General features: G+C 42.7%; 1 protein-coding gene, 1 long non-coding RNA gene and 1 other non-coding gene across 4 annotated transcripts; 2 read left to right on the plus strand and 1 right to left on the minus strand.

Annotated features, from left to right (window-relative positions):
• Window positions 1–13: 13 nt before the first annotated feature.
• On the plus strand, window positions 14–17,352 carry Polr3c (RNA polymerase III subunit C). 2 transcript variants are annotated; one of them, XM_027393723.2, is made up of 15 exons: window positions 14–152; window positions 1,474–1,639; window positions 2,958–3,213; window positions 3,312–3,497; window positions 4,995–5,080; window positions 8,730–8,834; window positions 8,960–9,052; window positions 10,760–10,840; window positions 11,060–11,111; window positions 12,029–12,089; window positions 12,458–12,608; window positions 13,623–13,724; window positions 13,842–13,891; window positions 14,625–14,774; window positions 16,903–17,352. In XM_027393723.2, exons 2-15 carry the CDS (start codon window positions 1,493–1,495, stop codon window positions 16,982–16,984), a joined length of 1,602 nt encoding a protein of 533 aa, XP_027249524.1. In that variant the 5' UTR covers window positions 14–152; window positions 1,474–1,492; the 3' UTR covers window positions 16,985–17,352. The 2 variants fall into 2 exon arrangements, with proteins under 2 accessions (XP_027249524.1, XP_027249523.1); XM_027393722.2 differs by having other exon boundaries at window positions 21–363.
• On the plus strand, window positions 2,590–2,725 carry LOC113833227. Its single transcript, XR_003480794.1, has one exon. It is a non-coding gene; the product is annotated as a small nucleolar RNA SNORA5 (small nucleolar RNA).
• Window positions 11,387–12,544, minus strand: LOC118239189. Its single transcript, XR_004771783.1, has 2 exons — window positions 12,433–12,544; window positions 11,387–11,525 (listed from the first exon to the last, which is right to left on the minus strand). It is a non-coding gene; the product is annotated as an uncharacterized LOC118239189 (long non-coding RNA).
• Window positions 17,353–20,312: the final 2,960 nt, after the last annotated feature.

Consider the following 20,312-nt stretch of genomic DNA (forward strand, 5'->3'; position numbering starts at 1 on the left):
AACGGTCCCTGCTCTGAGCCCTTCCGCGTCCGCCTGGGTATGGCGCTCCGCTTTCCAGAAGGGGCGGTGGGCTGCCTCTGAGCTTAGGCTGCTAGTCTCCGGAGGAGAGGAGAGAGAGCATTTGGAGCTTCTAAATTAGCACTGACCCTGAGGTTAGTGAGGAACGCCGCCGGAATGTGGAGGCCCTGACTCAGGGCCAAGAAACGAAGTCCGGAACAGGAACTTGCATGACGGGAAAGGAGCCAGGCGCCTTGGAAATGCTTTTCAAGGATGGCAACTGATCTAGGGATGTTTCTCCAAAGAAGGGCGGATAAGTGAAATAGTCTCCCCTGCGACATCGTGGCAAGAGGGACAAAGACTTAGGTACTAAAGCGTTGGGAAAATAGATGAATAGTGGCAGGCACAGCTTGTGATAGGGAGGTAATTCGTAAAGCAACTGCATCCATTTCTGCTTGCGTCTCATTTGTTAAGGTGTGGAAATTTAATATGGTTCTCAAGTTATTAGAACATAACTTCTAATTGAAACACCCTGCTGAGAAGCTCTTTACTTCGCTTCTAAATTGTGGTTGATGGCTCGGGAACGATACTTTGTACTTCCACAGAGCGGTGAACCTTAGTTATTTGTATCTATTACAGATTTTTACAAGTCATTTGCATCCCCTCTCCCCTTCATTTAGAGGTCTCACTCGGTTGGTATTTATTGTGTAGCCCAGGTGGGCCTTGAATTTATGGCAGTCCTGCTTTAGTGCTGGGATTACAGATGGGGGTCGCCACACCCACATTAATCCAGACTTTAAAGATAAGGAAACCAAACATACTCTCATAAAAATAAATAGGATAAAGGGGAAAATGGCTTTTTTTTTGAAACAGGCTCTCATGTAGCCAGGCTGGCCTTAAACTCAATATGTAATTTTGAACCCCAGGCCTTCCTCCTACCTTCACATCCCAGTTGCTAAACCACAGACATGTACACCACCATACCTGGCTTTAGAAAATATGTCTGATGTCTAGTCTTCCAGTCTTGTTTTGATGGGCAGGTGAATCACCCACCAGTCTAACACAGGCTGGCTTTGAACTCACTTGGTACCCCACGTTGGTCTAGAACTATTGATTCTTTTGTTTCTGCCTCCTGGTTGCTAGAAGTGTACACCAGCATACCCAGCCATTGCAATTACTTCTATTACAACACATAACAATTTTGTGCTAGTTATATTGTGCAGTCATTTAAAATATTGGCATAGTGTATGCCCATTTAAGGTTATACTATAATTTATTGATGGACTGTTTTAGTATGTCAGTGCCAATATTATGAAGAGAACTAATGACATGTTTTTTAGTTGTTATTTCCTTGGAATTAAGGTGCCCAAATTAAAGTATTAAGGCAAATACATTCGGGAGTTTAAGGTTTTGATGTGTATTGTCAAGTTGCCTTCCAGAAAAAATATGTGAATTTATGTTGTTGTTCTTTCCTAGTTCTAAGGCTCCAAGCACAATGACTCAAGCAGAAATTAAACTGTGTTCTTTATTGCTGCAAGAGCATTTTGGTGAGATTGTAGAAAAAATTGGAGTCCACCTAATCAGAACTGGCAGCCAGCCTCTTAGAGTAATTGCCCATGACACGGGAACATCACTGGATCAGGTATGTTTAGATAGCACCAGTTTGTTCTCTGTAACTTTTTTTTTTTTTTTTTTCCCGAGACAGGGTTTCTCTGTATTGTTTTGGAGTCTGTCCTAGAACTCGCTTTATAGACCAGGCTGGCCTCGAATTCACGCCTGCCTCTGCCTCCCGGGCAATGGTATTAAAGGCGTGCGCCACCAACACCCTTCGCTCTCTTTAACTTCTTTAATTCATTTCCTTCAGTCACATTTTAACAATGGTACTCCTTCCCCTGGAAAACAGAAAAAGAGAAAGCCTGCCCTATGATCAGAACCACTATGGGGTGGGGTGGGGGCATGGTATTGTACTTAGGCCCCAGAATACTGCTTCTCAGAATGTTCCTAGCTTCTCTTTGCTGTGTAAGTAATATTTGTTCTTCCCATGTCACACTCATTTATTCACAGTAAGTCTACTATCTAATTCTGCCTTTAAGGAATAAAAATGATAGGAAAAATGGGTAAAGAATTGTGATAGAGATTTTTATCATGATCCTGGCTGAGGATGTAGCTCAGGTGGTAGGGTAACTAGCATGTAGGATGTCCTGGTTTGGTCTCTAACACAACATAAAACTGGGTGTGATGATTTATGTTTATGATCCCAGCACTTGAGAGGAGGAAGCTCAGAAGTTCAAGGTCATCCTCAGCTTACCTTGGGCTCCATGAGACCCTGATTCAAAAGAGAAAATTAGCTGGGTAGTGGTAGCACACGCCTTTAATCACAGCACTCGGAAGGCAGAGGCAAGGGGATCTCCGTGAGTTCCAGGACAACACAGAAAAACCCTGTCTTGAAAAACAAAAGCAAAAAAAACCACAAGAAACCAGATAGAGATCGGGGATAATGTGAACATCATAGCAAGGAATTATCTTGATTTCTTCCATTGATATTTGATTCTTACGAGCTACACTAACACATAGAGGAAGTAAGATTCTATGTGCAGTCAAGTCAAATTCAGTCCCTGTCCTGTCATGGCAGGAACTGGCCCAGATGGCTGCCACAACAAGTCCTGCTGCTCATGGGCCCTGGGTCCCCTGTCCTGGGACCTAGGGATAAGTTTAGCTGCAGACATTGTAGACACAGGAGTCCTTGGAGCAGACAAGGGGCAGGGCCTGTTCAGATGGACCTGTATTGTTTCAACTCAGACCTAGTTGCTTTAAAAAAATTAAAAATTATAAAAAGATTCAGAAGTCTCTTGGCTAGTGATATGTTGCTTACTAGGCTGTTGGGGGTGGGTGGCATTGCCAGCAGTAATGAACTACATAGCTCCATGTCTTTCTTCTCTTTTTTTCTGGGTCCTATCTAGGTGAAAAAAGCTCTTTGTGTCCTCATCCACCATAACCTCGTGATCTATCGTGTGCATAAACGCAGTGTTGTGGAGTATGAAGCCCAGTGTAGCCGGGTATTGCGAATGCTTAGGTATCCTCGGTACATCTATACTACCAAAACGCTGTACAGTGACACTGGAGAGCTGATTGTTGAAGAGCTCCTGTTGAATGGCAAAATGACAATGTCAGCTGTTGTGAAGAAAGTAGCAGATCGACTCACAGAGACCATGGAGGGTCAGTACTGGATCTACAGCTCTTAGAAAAAGCACAGATTGGCTGGCTTCTCCATCTTCTTAGGCCATCTCACCTGCCTCTCTCCCCCTGTTATACAGATGGCAAGACCATGGACTATGCTGAGGTATCAAATGCATTTGTGCGACTGGCAGATACTCACTTCGTACAGCGCTGTCCCCTGGTTCCTGCCACTGGCGATTCTGACCCTGGGCCACCACCACCTGCCCCAACCCTTGTCATTAATGAAAAGGACATGTACCTAGTTCCTAAACTGAGCTTGATAGGTAAGGAATTTTCATCCTGGAACTACCATTTGCCCTAATTCTGGATTCTTCTTCACTGATTGTTAGGTGAATGAATACCTGATTGTTTACCAGTTACTTGGTGTGTGCCAGTTATTGTAGTACGTAATAATGTGAAAACCCATGATCCCTTCCCAGAAGATACCAGTCATATAGGTATGTCACACACTTGTGTTAAGGACTATGGAGAAAGTCGTTGTAGTACATAATAATGGAAAACTCATGATCCATTCCCAAGATAGCAGTCACATAGATATGTCACATACTGTGATAAGAACTATGGAGAAGCCAGGTATGGAGGAATGGGTTTGTGCAATGGGTAACAGCTTATGTTTTTCTGAGAAAGTCCAATTTGATCTGGATCTTTTTTTTTTTTTTTTTTTCCTTCAAGACAGGGTATAGGGCTTCTCTGTGTATCTCTCTAGACCAGGCTGGCTTCGAACTCACAGCCTGCCTCTGCCTCCTGAGTGCTAGGATTAAAGGCGTGCGCCACCACCACCCAACTTGATCTGGATCTTGATGAAGAAGTAGGACCTACCAGTAAGGCGATAGAAGATGGGTATTTTTAAAACTAGTGTGTAATAATAAGAAGAAATAAGAGCATTGGAGAAAGTGAAAGGTCAGTGTAGAAGCAAGGTGAGCAAAGTTCAGAGAAGCTTGAGAAAAGGCTAGAGAGTGGAGGGACGAGGTAAACAAGGCCGTGTAGAATGCCTGGTCTTTAACCTAAGAGCAAAGGGAGACTACTCTGGTTTTAAGCAGGAAATGACATGATCTGATTTACATTGTAAATTGTCTAATAAAGGCTGAAAGGACAGGGCAAAGGTAAATAGAGACAGACTAGTGAAAAAGTAGATATAGGAGCAGTAAGAAGATAAGTGTCAAGAGTGACATCTGTGTGTCTGATTTGCACCCATGGGAGCACGATGGTACCATTCACTGAAAGGAAGCATAGGAGGAGAAGCAGTTTGAGATCAAAGACTATGGATTTTCTTTTTTTATATATATATATATATAATTTATTTTTATTTTATGTGCATTGGTGTTTTACTTGCATGTATGTCTGTGTGAGGGTGTCTGATCCCCCGAAACAGAGGTTACAGACAATTATGAGCTGCTATGTGGGTGCTGGGAATTGAGCCTGGGTCCTCTGGAAGAGCAGCCAGTGCTCTTAACCACTGAGCCATCTGTCTCTCCAGCCCCAGAATTTTCTTTTCTTTTGGTTGGCTTTTTTGTTTTTGTGGTGGGTTTTTATTTGTTTTGTTCTGTTTTTTTTTTTTTCCAAGTAAGGTTCTCACTATGTAGCTCCAGCTGTCCTGGAACTCAACTTCATGACTGGATTTTTTTAAACATACTGAATTTTAGATGATATCCTCAGTCTCCTAACCAACTCTTAACTTGAGGCAGCTACAAATGTATTTGGGCTTTATTTCCTGTCATCATATGATATATAGTCTAGTTGTTCAATATTTTATTTGTCAGGAAAAGGTAAGAGGAGGAGATCATCTGACGAAGATGCTTCTGGAGAGCCCAAGGCCAAGAAACCAAAACACACAGATAACAAAGAGGTAATGGGGCTTCCTGATTAGCAGTCCAGGGATCGCCCTCAGATAACAAGTTCCAACAGAACCTCAGTGCTCCTGACTAAGAAGAAGTAGGATTATGAACTTCAGTAAGTGTTCGTCAGGAATAGACCAATGGAAACAATGCTACCACACCATCTCTGCCCTCTTCTCACAGGCCCTCTTTTTACTAAGGAGCATTGAGAACTCCTGAGAGGGGAGGGGCTTTGTAGAAGGAATGTTTCATTCCCTTCTGAGGCTTAAGTTGTTTCACTGAATAATGGTACTGATTTATACAAAGGAGGGAGTAGAGCTGGGTGTGTTTTTGCATCCCTTTAGCCCCAGCACTGGGTACGCAGAGGCAGGCAGATCTCTATGAATTCAAGGCCAACCTAGTCTACAGAGCAAGTCCCAGGACAGCCAAGGCTACACAGAGAAACTCTGTCTTGAAAAGAGAGAGAGAAAGAGAGACTTTGGCCAGGGGTGTAGCCCAGTTGGTAGATAGCTTGCCTGGCATGCATGAGGCCTTGGGTTTGATTCCCCAGTACCAAATAAAACCAGAAGTAATACCCAGTGTGATAACCCATGTCTTTAATCGAAACGCTTAGAAGGCAGAGACTAACAGATCTTTGTGAGTCAGAGGCCAATCTGGTCTACATAGTGAGTTCCAGGACAGCCAGAGCTACATAGTGAGACCCTATCTCAAACAAACCATAAGTGGTGGTGCACAACTATAATCCCAGCACTCAGAAGGTACAGGCAAGAGAATCAGAAGTTCTAGGTTATCCTTGCCCCTCCCCCTCCTCAAAAAAAAACAGAAAAAAAAAAAAAAACATCAAACAAATGAAAAGAGAGAACCTAGATAAAGTTCAAGATTTTCAGTATGGCGGGAACACATAGACCTATGAGGACTAGTGGTGAGGCATTAAGTTTAGAAAGATGCATTTAAGCCTGAACTGTTATAATACCCTATCAGCACCCCTATAAAGATGCTAAAGAACATAAGCCAGTTGTGGTGGTGCATGCCTTGTAATCCCAGCACTAAAGAGGCTGACACAGGAGGATTGCTGCAAATTCAAGGCTAGCCTACTACTTAAGGAGTCCCTATCTTTGAAAAATAAATAAGTAAATCTCAAAATTATGGCTAAGAGCTGGGGCAGTAATTCAGTGGGTAAAGCAATTGCTGCACAAGCATGAGGAACTAAGTTCTAGTCCCTAGAACCTACTTAGAGCTAGTTGTGGTAGCAGACAACTATAATCTAGGTGTTCCTAAGGCGAGGTAGGAGACAAGACCTAGAGTTTCCAGAAGCTCACAGGCCAGCTATCCTGCTATATAAAGAAGCAAAGATACCCTGACTCAAGCCAAGATAGAATTCGAGGATTGACCCCTGAAGTTGTCCTCTGACCTCCACACCCATGCTATAGCACACATACTCCCACACATGCATACGCACATCATACACTCGTACATAGACATAGAATTAAGCACATACACTCCAGAAAAAGAAAGTAGCATAGCCAACACAGAATAATTGATTTCTCATACCCATAGACCTGCCCCCTTCTAAGCTGCCTTTTCTTAGTGACAGATGCCTACTGCCGTGAGTTTAGGCAAAATTCCTTGAAATTCTTCTATCTCACTAATCCCTATTAGCCCAGTTTCCAAAATTACCTCCTATCTAGCTATTTCTTACCATTCCTGTTATATCCCTAGTCTAAGAGACCATGTTGTCTCTTTGTGTGTGTAGAGGGGGTTCTGTGCACGTGTGTTGGTACCCGTGCCTGTGCACATACGCACTGAAGCCAATAGGAGTTCATGGTCCCCCTCAGTTATATAGTAAGTTCCTTGCTAGCTAGAGCTACATGAGACCCTGTCTAAAAAAAAGAAGAAAGCCAAGCTAAAGACTATTAAAATCTACAAATGTGATCTGCAAATGTTAATCTTCAGACTATGGATATGGCCCGACCCAAAAATCACAGGAGAGTCCCTGGGGCTTACCAGCCATCCTGGCCCTCAAACCCAGGGAGAGACTCTGACTCAAAAAGTTAACAAAAGTAGATGCCTATGGTCTAGAAAGATGTGATAGCGGTTAAGAGCACCTCCTATTCTTCCAGAGGGTCAGAGTGTGACTCCTAGCCCCTGTGTCTATAATTCTAGCTCCAAGAAAGCCAACACCTTCTGGCCACCTTGGCAGACACACATACATAACATGAATTAAAGAAAGAAATGTTATGCTGTGCTGTGGTGGCACATGCCTTTAATCCCAGCACTCAGGAGACAGAGGCAGGCACAGAGGCAGGTGGACCTCTGTGAGTTGGAGGTAAGTTCCCAGATAGCCGGGGCTATGTAGAAAGACTCTGTCTCAAAATAAAAAAGTAGCATGGTGTCACAAAGCTCTAGTCCCTGTACTTAGGAGGTAAGTTGAGAAAATGTCCAATTATGCCACATACTTCAAAAAAAGTCAAATAAGAGCCGGGCATTGGTGGCCCACACCTTTAATCCCAGCACTCGGGAGGCAGAGGTAGGTGGATCTCTGTGAGTTCAAGACCAGCCTGGTCTACTAGAGCTAGTTCCAGGATAGCCTCCAAAGCCACAGAGAAACCCTGTCTCGGGGGAAAAAAAAAAAAAAAAAAAAAAAAAAAAAAAGAAGGCCCTTGTGAACAATAGTGGGACTGGAATTCCAGTAACAACTGAAATTTCATATAGAAGTGAAGATAGGTTGAGTAAAGCCAGAAAGTATAGCTAGGAAGAAAAGGAAAGGAGGGAGGAAAGGGGTTGGAGGGAAATCCTTCTAGAAAGAGACTTGAGCAGGGGAGGAAGGAAAGAAGGAAGGAAGGAAGGAAGGAAGGAAGGAAGGAAGGAAGGAAGGAAGGAAGGAAGGAAGGAAGGAAGGGGAAATCTTCTAGAAAGGGACAAACAGGGTAAAAGCTGATGAGAAGAAAGTAAAAAAGGAAAGTCTGCAAGTTTAAAGGACAGGAAGCAAATGTGATCTGGATCCCAAGACCCAGTAAGAGAACACAATCTGAAGTAGCATTGTGGCCAATGCCCTTAGGTAAAAAGACAAGCATTTTCCTGGGAGAGAGGGAAAAAGGAAAGGAGGTGGTTTTCACAATGTTGGATGAGTTCTGGCTTCTATTCTTCCTGTGACATCAAGGAGAAAGTCATCTGCAGAGAGTAAGGGAGGTGTCAGGTGAGAGATTTGAGGGTAATGGAGAGGAATTACCAGGGAGAAGGAAGATGTTGAATTCAGGGGACTTGAAGTGAATGTGTCAGGACACACTCACTAGTTCACACTCTTGATTTCCTTTTCTCTTAACCCATTTAATTGCTACAGTATCTCAAAACAAATGGAACTTTAACATCTAAGCTTACTAGAAAACTGCATTGTGTTTCTTTTAATTTTTTTTTTTAAGATTTATTTATTTATTTGTCATGTATACAGTGGTGCCAGAAGAGGGCACCAGATCACGTTACAGATGTGATCTGGATCCCAAGACCCAGTGAGAGAACACAATCTGAAGTAGCAACCATGTGGTTTCTGGGAATTGAACTCAGGACTTCTGGAAGAACAGTCAGTGTTCTTAACCTCTGAGCCATCTCTGCAGCCCCTGCACTGTATTTCAATGTTTCTCTCTAATCCTTTTCTCACCTCAGCCCATTCCAGACGATGGGATTTATTGGCAAGTCAACCTTGACAGATTCCACCAGCACTTCCGTGACCAAGCAATTGTGAGCGCAGTTGCAAACCGAATGGACCAGGTAACATCTAAGTGGTTCAGCCAGTGTTGAGCAAGAAGTAAGGTCAATTATTCAGGTGGTTGTTAGCTGTGGCCAGCGGCTCAGAGGCATCAACAGTGAATTCTGAATTCTTGTTTCCTTTCCAGACAAGTAGCGAGATTGTGCGGACAATGCTCCGGATGAGTGAGATAACCACTCCCTCGGGTGCCCCATTTACCCAGCCCCTGTCCTCCAATGAGGTACACTTCAATTTCCTTTTTGTTTCTTTTCTTTTTTTTTTTTTTTTTTTGTTTGTTTGTTTTTGTTTTGTTGTGCTGTGTTTGGGTTTTTGTTTTGGTCTTTCAATGTAACCCTGACTGTCCTAGAACTTCCTAGGTTGCCCTACTATCCCTGAAATCACAGAGACCCACCTGCCTCTGCTCCCCGGTGCTTCACTTAGAGGTCTGCACCACCACCACTCCTGGTTTAGCTGTTTTTGTGCTAGCTCTCTGATAAACATAGGTATTATAACAGTTATTAGAAATAACTTGTAGGGTTGTGTTGATACCTGTGCTTTGGAGGCGAAAAGGAGTTTCTGTTGTTGGAATAGGGCAAAGATTTCTTGGAAATGGTAAGCACAAGACTGTTTGGCCACTTAGGATCCAGCTTTTTAAAATGTTAAGCAATGGGGGTGGGAGAGATGGCTCAGTGGTTGAGAGCACTTGACTGCTCTTCCAGAGGACCCAGGCTCAATTCTCAGCTCACACAAGACAGGGCACAACAGTCTGTAACTCCAGTTCAAAGGGATCTTACTCCCTCTTCTGACTTCATTGGTTGCTGTTTACACACTGGTCATACGTTCATGCAGGCAAAACATATATATGAATAAGGGAATTAGGAAAAAAAAAAAAACAGGCATGGTGGCACATGCCTTTAATCCCAGCACTCAGGAGGCAAAGGCAGGTGAATCTCTGAGTTCAAGGCCAAGCTGGTCTACAAAGCAAGTCCTAGGACAGCCAGGGCTACACAAAGAAACCCTGTCTCAAAAAAAGTGTTAAGCCATTATTATAGTTAAATATCTGTCAAGTACAACATATTTCTAATTGTTTTAAGAATCTAAGTACCAGGTGTGCTGGCACATGCATGAATTTTACCTGTTTAGAAAGATGCTGAGGATTGCTTGAGTTCAGGAGTTCAAAGCTAGACTGGCCTTTCTCATGAAAGCCTTAGCATTTTAGACATTACATTTCTATTACTTTTATAATTACACTTACTTAAGTCTTGTTATTATACTTTATATTATTTCTAAGTTTTTGTAGTTGGTTGATTTGTTTGGACAGGGCCTGGTCTGGAACTTGCTCTGTAGACCAGGCTGGCCTCTGTTTCCCTATGCTATGATTAAAGGCCCTGCTTTCTGAGTTTTTGACCCTTGTAAATTTGACCCTTGTAAATTTCATGAGTTTCTTGAGCCTTGTAAGTTTTAGCTTCCAGAGTCTTAAGAGCCTCCCTCTGGAATGGAAAGTTTAACTTTGGAGACTTTGGCTACACAACAACCCACAGTCTTCCCGTCTCAGCCTCTGGGATAGCTGGTATTAACTGCAGATATGCACCACTGTACTTGGTTGTACTTTCCTTTAATTAATTACTTATTAGTAGACATTTGGGTTGTTTCTTATTTTACTCTGTTTCTGTCAGGGTCTGACTATGCAGCACTGACTATTTAGAACACACTCTGTAGACCAGGCTGGCTCCAAACTCAGAGATCCACCTGCCTCTGCCTCTCAAGTTCTATGATTAAAGAGGCTCACCCCCTTGGCCTTTGTTTTACTCTTATAAACAATGATATATGAATATTTTTAGACATTTTTATGTTTTGAAATCTAACATTAGGACATCTGGTTTCAGTCGTGTTAGCAGTTCTGCATTCCCAGGCCCCACTTCCAGAATCCTCTTCTGTTTGTTCACAGATCTTCAGGTCCCTGCCTGGCAGCTATAACATCTCTAAGCAAGTCCTTGATCAGTACCTCACACTGCTGGCTGATGACCCAGTAAGTCTCCTCACCCTCTTGGTCTAGTTAAAATTTATCTCTGCCACTAAATCCTAATATTCTCCTGTAGCCTTCTTGTCTACTTAGGCATCCCAGACAAAGTCCCCATCATTCAGCAGAAACTACCTGCTTCAGATGCTTGGCCAGATTTGCTCCACGGCAAGCAGAATCACTGGACTTTACATTCAACTAACATCATTTACTCTTTCTTTTTTACAGCTAGAGTTTATTGGAAAGTCTGGCGACAGTGGTGGAGGAATGTATGTCATCAGTATCCTTGTCAATTGTCTGTTCTGTCAGAACCCCTGAGTTTGGAAGCAGAAGGGTGACCTAGAAAAGATTGTTTTTTGTTTTCTGTTTTTTTTTTTTTTTTTTTTCATTGAAATAGTCTCATGTAGCCCAGGCTGACCTTGAACTCACTGTGTAGCCTAGTTGTTAGCACTGAACCCCTGATCCTCCTGCCTCTACCTCCCAAGTGCTGGGATTAGAAGCATGTGCCACCCCAGGAAAGGAGTTTTCTGATCCCTAATATAACTAAACAACTTCAAAAGTTGAAATAACTTTCTATTAATTTTCTGTGAACTTTCAGTGAGTTACATTAATGAAAATCAAAACAGCCCGGGACTGCCATCATTCGGTAGCGCCTCACTCACAATGTACAAGGCTCTGGGCCAGACCAGCAGCCCTGCAACAGAGAAAGAAGAAGGTGGGAGAGGTGAGGCAGAGAGCTGGGGAAAGGGAGTATGATGGTCAGTGCTTATAATCAGAGCAGCTTGGAGACCGAGACAGAAAAGTTGAATGTTCAAAGTCAGTCTGGGATACATAGTAAGATACTGTCTCAAAAAAGGGGGGAGAGGCTGGAGAGATGGCTCAGTGCTTAAAAGCACTGACTACTCTTCCAGGGGACCCAGGTTCAATTCCCAGCACCCACATGGAAGCTCACAACTGTAACTCCAAGGTCTGACACCCTCACACATACAGGTAAAACACCAATGCACATAAAGTAAAATTAAGAAATAAGTTTACTTAAGTAAAATCCTTGCAAATGTTAATATACTTATATTATACATGAATTGTGAAGAGCAAAAATTATTTAATTTTTAGTTATAAACTTGGAATTTAGTCATAAAACTAAGTCACAATGACCAGGCCAAACATTACTGAATGCCCTTAACCTCTACAATAAAGACCTCCATAAGGCATTGGCCTCCCTAGCCACCGCGACTCTGGAGTCTGTCATCCAGGAGAGGTAAGAGGCTCTCTGATTGGGGTTGGACTCAAACACTTTCTAGCCGCACGCCATTTAACAGGTAATTTGGTTTTTATGGTATACTTTGCCATGCACACTTTCATCTTCCAGTGAAACTATTCTTCTCTGTAAAACTAATTCCTAGTTAGTAAATTAACCAGCCATCCTAAAGCTCTGTAATACAAGAGCCGTGGCCCTCAAAGGAGTGGGCATTTGGTGACAAGTTATGATTAACAGTGCCATCACCAACTTCTGAAGCTATGAAAGGACTCTTGACTGCTGTCCCCCTCTGCTCCTGACCCCACATATGGAATAGTACATCCACACTCTGAGATAAATATACCATGTGTTTCTTTGTTCCTTCCCAGATTCGGGTCTCGCTGTGCCAGAATATTCCGTCTGGTATTGCAGAAGAAACACCTGGAGCAGAAGCAGGTGGAGGACTTTGCCATGATTCCTGCAAAGGAGGCAAAGGATATGCTGTATAAGATGCTCTCAGAGAACTTCATATCACTCCAGGTAGCCACAGCTTTATTGCCTGCCGAGCGGCAAGCCTGACCAAGGCAGGAAAACCTCCTAAGGAAGTTACTTTGGGTTCCCAAGACAGACACTACAGCCACCTCTGAAACAGAAAAAAAGGATTAACACAGACATAGCAAATCCATGAAGAATCATGTAGAGTTTATCTGGCCTAGTAAGAGAGACAGGCAGAGCACACCAAGAAATCAGCTCTAGGCTGTAACTTTCCTGCCCTTTTCAGCCCCCAGCCCATTACTCCTGACCTTCTGAGAGCCTTAAATCTTTAATAACTCATTCAGCGTATCTTGGACCCTTGTAGAACTTATGTTGGGGAACTCTGTTGAGGAAGCAGATTGAATGGATCAATTCACCAAGCAAGTCAACTACCATCATTTCCATGTCTGTAAAATGGTGGTGAATGATGAGATAAGAACAGTGCAGGGCCTGGTGGTGGTGGCACTTGCCTTTAATCCCAGCACTTGGGAGGCTGAGGCACGAGGGTCTCTGAGTTCAAGGCCAGCCTGGTCTACAGAGTGAGTTCCAGGACAGTCTCCAAAGCTACAGAGAAACTCTGTCTCAAAACACCAAAAAAAAAAATAAATAAAAATCAAACAAACAAAAACAGTGTTGTTTAGGCCAACTGTGGTAGTGTGTACCCAGTACTTGGGAAACTAAGGCTGGAGGATTGAAAATTTGAGGCCATCATAGCTATGCAGTGTTACACTGTCTCAATTATTAATAAGTAAGGTATTATGAAAATCAAATACAATCCTCCTGGCATGTGTAGAGTTTATTCAGTAAATATTAGAAGCCTTTCCTTTCTTTCAGGATGCTGATAGAAAAATAGGAAGCCAGGCAGCCTGCTTCATGTGGTGATTATGTCATAAACATCACTATTGATTGCCTAGGGAAGAAAGAAGTGTCAGTAAACATGAGGGCTGACTGTGCCAGTGGATGGGTGTTTACTTTGCCAGTTCCAAAGAACAATTTCTCTTTATTTCTGTGGACATACAGGAAATTCCTAAAACCCCAGACCATGCCCCATCCAGGACCTTCTATCTGTACACGGTGAATGTACTGTCGGCTGCCAGGATGCTGTTGCACAGGTGCTATAAGGTAACAGAATTCGGGCTTTCTCCGTCCCTCACAGATGGCCTCACCCTCCCACCTCCCTTGCCCACTCCACGCCACTTAGAACTGTTCACATTTCTAGTCTGTGTTCTCTCTCCTCAGAGCATAGCCAACTTGATAGAAAGGCGGCAATTTGAAACGAAAGAGAACAAGTGAGTGAACTCTTCTCCACTGGGTCATCTACACTCTTCCCCCCACCCCAATCTGTCAGACATCTCTTTTTTTATACTATTTTTTCCACTGAACCAATAACTAAAACACTTTGAGAATACATGGTGTCCCTTCTCCTTTACCTGGTACCTGTGGGCCCCAACACATTCATTTACATTTTTCAAGGTCCAAAGCCTGAGGGAAAACTTGCTATAAAAATGGCAACAGTAGGCCAAGCAGTGCTGATGCACGCCTTTAGTCCTAGCACTTGGGAGGCTGAGGCACAAGGATCTCTGTGAGTTCGAGACCAGCCTGGTCTACAAAGTGAGTTCCAGGATAGCCTCCAAAGCCACAGAGAAACCATCTCGAAAAACCAAAAAAAGAAAGAAAGAAAGAAAGAAAGAAAGAAAGAAAGAAAGAAAGAAAAGAAAAGAAAAGAAAAGAAAACAGTAGCCCAGTACACAGTATAGTTGCATTGAGTCATAGGTTTGGGTTGGCATAGCCATGCCTTAGTTAACACTTGTTGACTATACCCCCAATTAAATAATTTTGCAAATTTATGAGGCATGTGCTTGACCCCAGAGTTCAAGTTTCAAGAACAAGGTTCTATTTGTGATTAAGTTATGGACAGTGTCTTTAGATGAAACATGGAAAGGAGGGACCTGGACCTCTGGAATAGAGTACAAGAGAATCTCAAAGTTAAGGACACACCTCACAGTTTTGTCTGTCTGATAGGCGGCTACTAGAAAAGTCTCAGCGGGTAGAAGCGATCATTGCATCAATGCAGGCCACGGGTGCAGAGGAGGTGCAGCTTCAGGAGATAGAGGAGATGATCACAGCCCCTGAGCGCCAGCAGCTGGAGACTCTGAAACGCAACGTTAACAAGTAAGTGGTGGGAATTCATACTGTACTTGACGATGCCTTTCAAACAAGTGTGCTTCACAGCCTGTGCTTCACAGCCTGCGCTCCTCCGATTCAGTGAGCAAACCTAATCTCAGCATCATCTTTCCTAGCCTAATTAAAAGAATTGAATCTACCAAGCATGGCAGCACAATCCTTTAATAGATCTCAATGAGTTCGAGGCCAGCCTGGTCTACATAGTGAGTTCCATGTCAGCCAGGGCTATATAGAAAGACCCCGTCTCCCCCCCACCCCCAAAAAAAAAAAAAATATTCAACCTGTTTTTCTAAGTAGCCATTCTGAGGCCATCATGCTTCCTTTCTATACTGTCATTCACCAAGTACTAAGAACTTTACTTCAGCCTCAAGTCTGGCGTTTCATCTTGGTCCTTTGTTGCCTCTTGCCTAGAGCTTTGCAGTAACCTGATCCTACAAACCATGTGTCACAATGCTCTTAAGGTGTGTGTGTGTGTGTGTGATTTTGTGTGTATTCTGGTCCTAACACTTGGATGGCAAGCAATTTAACCCTCTGGCCCATCTCCCCAACCCTCAGGTTATTTATTGTCTTTGAAGTGAGTAACAGCATCACTCTTCTAGTTGAAATGATTTATTGGCTTCCTTGCTTGTGTTTATGTTTGCTCATCCTTTGATTTGGAAGGAGTTACACTTTTTGACTAAAGGTCTCATATAGTCATACTGGCCTTGAACTGAATCTACTGATTCCAACACCTCCAAAGTGTTGGAATTACCAATGTATACCACCACCCCTGGCTGAGATGATTTATTGATTTGTCTTTTTACAATATAAAATCCAAGTTCATTGCTGTGCCATGAGGCCTTTCATAGTTTCATAGCAGTATACTTCCTGTTGTAGAACAGGTGTGGGTTCAATCAGGGCACTTTAAGGATGATTTTAGCCTTTCCAACTGCAGGACTCAGCCTGTAGGGGACTGAGACACCTTCCCTTAGGAAAGGTCCTTTTTTATTGTTCTCCAACTTACTCCTTTAGCAAGTTGATTTCCATATCCCCAAAACATCCTAAGCTTCCAAATGGACAATACCAAATGCAAATTCTTGATTAAGGAATATCACAGTGTGCTGGATTTTTCCCAACCAAGTTTTGCTTAGGCTTTGTACCCTTGGGAAACTCTTAGACACAATTCATATGTTAAATGCTGAAGCCAAAAGGGCAGATTAAGGCTATGTTCAGACACTCCAGAGCCAGCTGCAGCTGTGTAGCTGTTCTCCCTACAACTCCCATCTTTGTTTCCATTTACTCATTAACAGGGATTGTTAATTGTAATTTTATTTATTTTGTTTGTTTGTTTTGTTTTTTCGAGACAGGGTTTCTCTATAGCTTTGGAGGCTGTCCAGGAACTAGCTCTTGTAAACTAGACTGGTCTCGAGCTCATTGAGATCTATTAAAGGCTTGTGCCTGCCTCTGCCTCTGCCTCTGCCTCTGGAGTGCTGGGACTAAAGGTGTGTGTCACCACCTTCCGGCAATTGTAAATTTATTAATCCTAGTATTTTTTATGGGCTCCTAGGGATTTCCTATGTCATTTCTGAATAGTTTTACTTCTGTCTTTTCAATCTGATTGCCTTTTTTTTTTTTTTTAACTTGCCTAATTGCCTTGACTTCCAGTAGAAGGTTGTAAGGACATTTTGACTTTGTTCCTGATCTAAGGAGGGAAACTGAGTTTTTCACTATTAAGTGTGGTGTAAGCTGTGGTTTTATTTTCCCCTTTGGTTTTATAAGATTGGGAAAGTTACCCTTCCTGATTAGCACTAACTCTTCACCTCATGGTTTCGGAACTCGCTCTGTAGACCAGGCTGGTCTAGAACTCACAGAGATCCTCGGACCTCAGCCTCCCGAGTGCTGGGATTAAAGGTGTGCGCCACCACCTCCCGGCTTTACCTCTACTCTTACATATATATGCTTTTCTTTCTCATGGTTGTAAGTAAAACTTTTAAGTGTAGGCTCTCCTGGTTCTCTCTCTTGCCACATGCTCAGGAATAAATAAGCAATTCTTCATGACCACACCCAGCCCAGCTTCTAACCTTGAGCATGCTAGTGAGCAGTAACCCCAAGCAAATGCTTTCACTTTTTCCCTCAGGTTGGATGCCAGTGAGATCCAGGTAGATGAAACCATCTTCTTGCTGGAGTCATACATCGAGAGCACCATGAAGAGACAGTAACCCAGAAGAAAGCAGTGTTGGGATCTATCTTTCACATACTAGTCACCTGCTGTACCACTGAGTTATATCCCCAACCAGAAATCAGCTTCCTCTCAAAAGATCTAAGAGATAGGGAAGAAAAAAAAAAAGACAAAGTGATTGGATGCATTCTTTGTAGTGGGATAAGTTGCAGGTTTTTTTTATTTTATTTTGTTTTATTTTTTAGGTTTTTCAAGACAGGGTTTCTCTGTGTAGCCCTACCATGATACACCAGAGTTTAACATATTTTGTAAAATTTGTTTATAATAGACTCATATCCATCAATATATTCTCCTCTCATCAGATTTTTACAGTGAGAGGAACCTTAAATAAATGAGATTAATCATAAATTATATGTATCAGTTCTTATCAGGAAGTCATCGAGGGGCCAGCAAGATGACTTACTGGGCAAAATACTTACTGATCGAGCATGAGAACCTAAGTTCAGAAGGTCAGTACCCAAGTGAAATCCAGGTATGATGCCTGTGACCCTAACTCTGGAGATGGGCACGTCTCTGAAATGCATTGGCCAGCCAGCCTAGACAACTTGATGGGCTTCGGGTTCAGTGAGAGACCCTGTCTCAATAAATAAGGTGGAGGGCCAGCAAGAAGATGGCTCAGTGCATAAGGGAGCTTGCCACCAAGGCTGATAACTCAGCTCCAGAACCCAGATGGTAGAAGAAAACAAACTCGCACAAACTGTCCTCTAGCCTCTACATGGGCACCATGGCACACATAGATACATACACACACGTGCACACAAATGTAAAAATAATAGATAGGAAACAATCCAGGAAGACACCCAACACTCAGCTTCTGCTCTGCACACACATGCACATACCCGTACAACACACACACACACACACACACACACACACAACCACATACAAAAAGAAGTCCAGCAAAGCAGGTATGAAGGCACACACCTGTGATCCCACCAGTAAGGAAGCTAAGGTCGGGGGATTACTGTGAGTTCAAGGTCACCTTTTGATAAGTTTCAGGCTACTGTGGGCAATATAGAGTGAGAACCTGTCTTAAGAAAACAAAAATTAAGCCAGCCAAACTCAGATTGAAACATCCCTGAATTAGTTTCTTTTCTGTGGTGATAAAATGCCATGACCAAAGAATTTACAGAAACCTGGGCTTATAATCCAGAGTCCAAGATGGCAAAATGAAGACATGGTGGCTGGAGCAGGAAGCCTGCCCCAGTGAGGTAGTTTGAAAGAAAATGGCCCCCAAAGGGAGGGGCACTATTAGGAAGTGTGGCTTTGTTGGAGTAGGTGTGGCCTTGTTGGAGGAAGTGTGCCACTGTGGAGGTGGGCTTTGAGGTCTTATATGCTCAAGCCATGCACAGTATCTAAGACCACTTCCTGTTGTCTGCAGGATCAAGATGTAGCAGCCCCTTTTCCAGCGTCATGTCTGCCTGCACACTGCCGTGTTCCCCACCATGATGATAATGGACTAAATCTCTGTAAGCTGCCACCTAGATTAAATGCTTTCCTTTATAAGAGCCGTGGTCATGGTGTCTCCTCAGCAATAGAAGTCCTAACTAAGACACCCAGTGACATCCTCCAACAAGGCCACACTTCCTAAATTTCCCAAACAGTGTCATCAGTCAGGGACCAAATGTTCAAATGCCCAAGGGAAACTGTGGAACATACTCAAACCATCACACTCTCTCAAATTTCTTCCTAAGTAGTTAATTCATTTGCAAAAGTCTACACCTATTTCACTGAATTGTAATGTTTAACACATGCACTCAGTGTACAGAATGCCAAAGACTGCTGTAGAAGGAGGAAAAAGACTTTTTTTATTTGTTTGGAGCTTTTTGTGGTTGGTTTTGGTTTTGGTTTGTTTTTGAGATAGGGTCTTACTGTATAGCCAGACTGGCCTGGAACCTACTGTGTAGACCAAGCTAGCCTGTAACTTTCAGCAATCTTCCAGCTTCTGCTTCACAAATACTAGCATTAAAACATGCATTGCACACCCAGCAAGAAAAGCTGTTTTCAGAACTGACAGGTAAAGTGGTCCAAGTAGTTATATTGAATATATAGACAAAAGACACATTTGCCAGGCCCAGGCTTCTGGCACATCTGAAACTGTAAGTGCAGAACATTTGAATATAATGTCTGGGACATAATAAACACAAAAATCATTCCTTTCTTCCTTCTGTGGTCCATTCTAGATGGTGTCGGTATCTTGGATACAGTTTGCTCCGGTAGCTTCACTTCTCTTAATGCAGTTAATTGATGCTTACAAGGCCTTTAGTTTCTTCTTACCAATGTTGTAATTCTTTCAACACTTGAGTTTCAATATATTGCCAGTTTCTATGTTAAACACAATGTATGAAAATAAGTGGGGCCCTAGTCTGGGACCTAGTGAGGCCAAAGTTCCTTGCTACCAATCTTGACAACTTGATTTTTTTTTTTTTTATTGAATATAGATTGTGTTTAGCCAGGCAGTGCTGGTATATGCCTTTTGTCTCATCACTCAAGAGAGAGAGAGGCAGGTGGATCTCGGAGTTCGAGGCCAGGCTGGTCTACAGAGTGAGTTCTAGGACAGCCAGACCTACACAGGAAGACCCTGTCTCAAAAAAACTCAAAAAAGAAAAAAAGCTCTTTCCAGATTCTCCCTACTTCCCCACCAACCCAAATCCGTACCCTTCCTCTTTCATTAGAAAACAGGCATCTAAAAATAATAGAAATAAGATAAAATAAAAACAAACCAGAATAGAACAAGACAAACAATACAACAAAAAGTCAAAAATCGAAACACAGGTGCTAAGACTCACACATTCATACACATACATAGAAAGCCTATAAAAACAAAATTTGAAGCCATCATGTATAAAGCAAGAAATCTGTAAGGGAAAAAAAACTGCAGACAAACCATTATGAAAAAAAAAAACAACAAAAATACCACTGAATCTGATTTGTGTTGACCATCTACTGCTGGGCCTGCCCTTAAGTGTGCTCTGTCTACCCAGTGAGAGTCCAATGAAGAAAACTATTTCCTCCTTTGCAAGCAGTCATCAATTGTAGTAGCTTCTGATTAAGGAGTTATGTGTCTTCTTTCCCTCTCAGTGCTGGGTCCCCATCTGGGTTAGACCTGTACTGCTCATATGCATGAAGCCATAATCTCTGTCCGATCATATATTTACCATTCCTGTTGTACCTAGGCCTTGTTTCCTTGGTGTGCTCCACCTGCTCTGGCTCTTGCCATCTTACTGTCTCCTCTTCCACAGAGTTCTCTGAGCCATGAGGAGAGGGGTTTGATGAAGACACCCCATTTGGGATTAAGTGTTCCAAGA

The sequence above is a fragment of the Cricetulus griseus genome (assembly GCF_003668045.3).
Source record: "Cricetulus griseus strain 17A/GY chromosome 1 unlocalized genomic scaffold, alternate assembly CriGri-PICRH-1.0 chr1_0, whole genome shotgun sequence".
NCBI lineage: Eukaryota > Metazoa > Chordata > Mammalia > Rodentia > Cricetidae > Cricetulus > Cricetulus griseus.

Bases quoted from the DNA above. Each gene is read 5' to 3' on its own strand.
- Polr3c (XM_027393723.2), top strand. From the start codon at position 1,493: ATGACTCAAGCAGAAATTAAACTGTGTTCTTTATTGCTGCAAGAGCAT. The intron at 3,214-3,311 runs GTCAGTACTGGA...CCTGTTATACAG, and splicing joins ACTCACAGAGACCATGGAGG to ATGGCAAGACCATGGACTAT. The intron at 10,841-11,059 runs GTAAGTCTCCTC...TCTTTTTTACAG, and splicing joins CACTGCTGGCTGATGACCCA to CTAGAGTTTATTGGAAAGTC.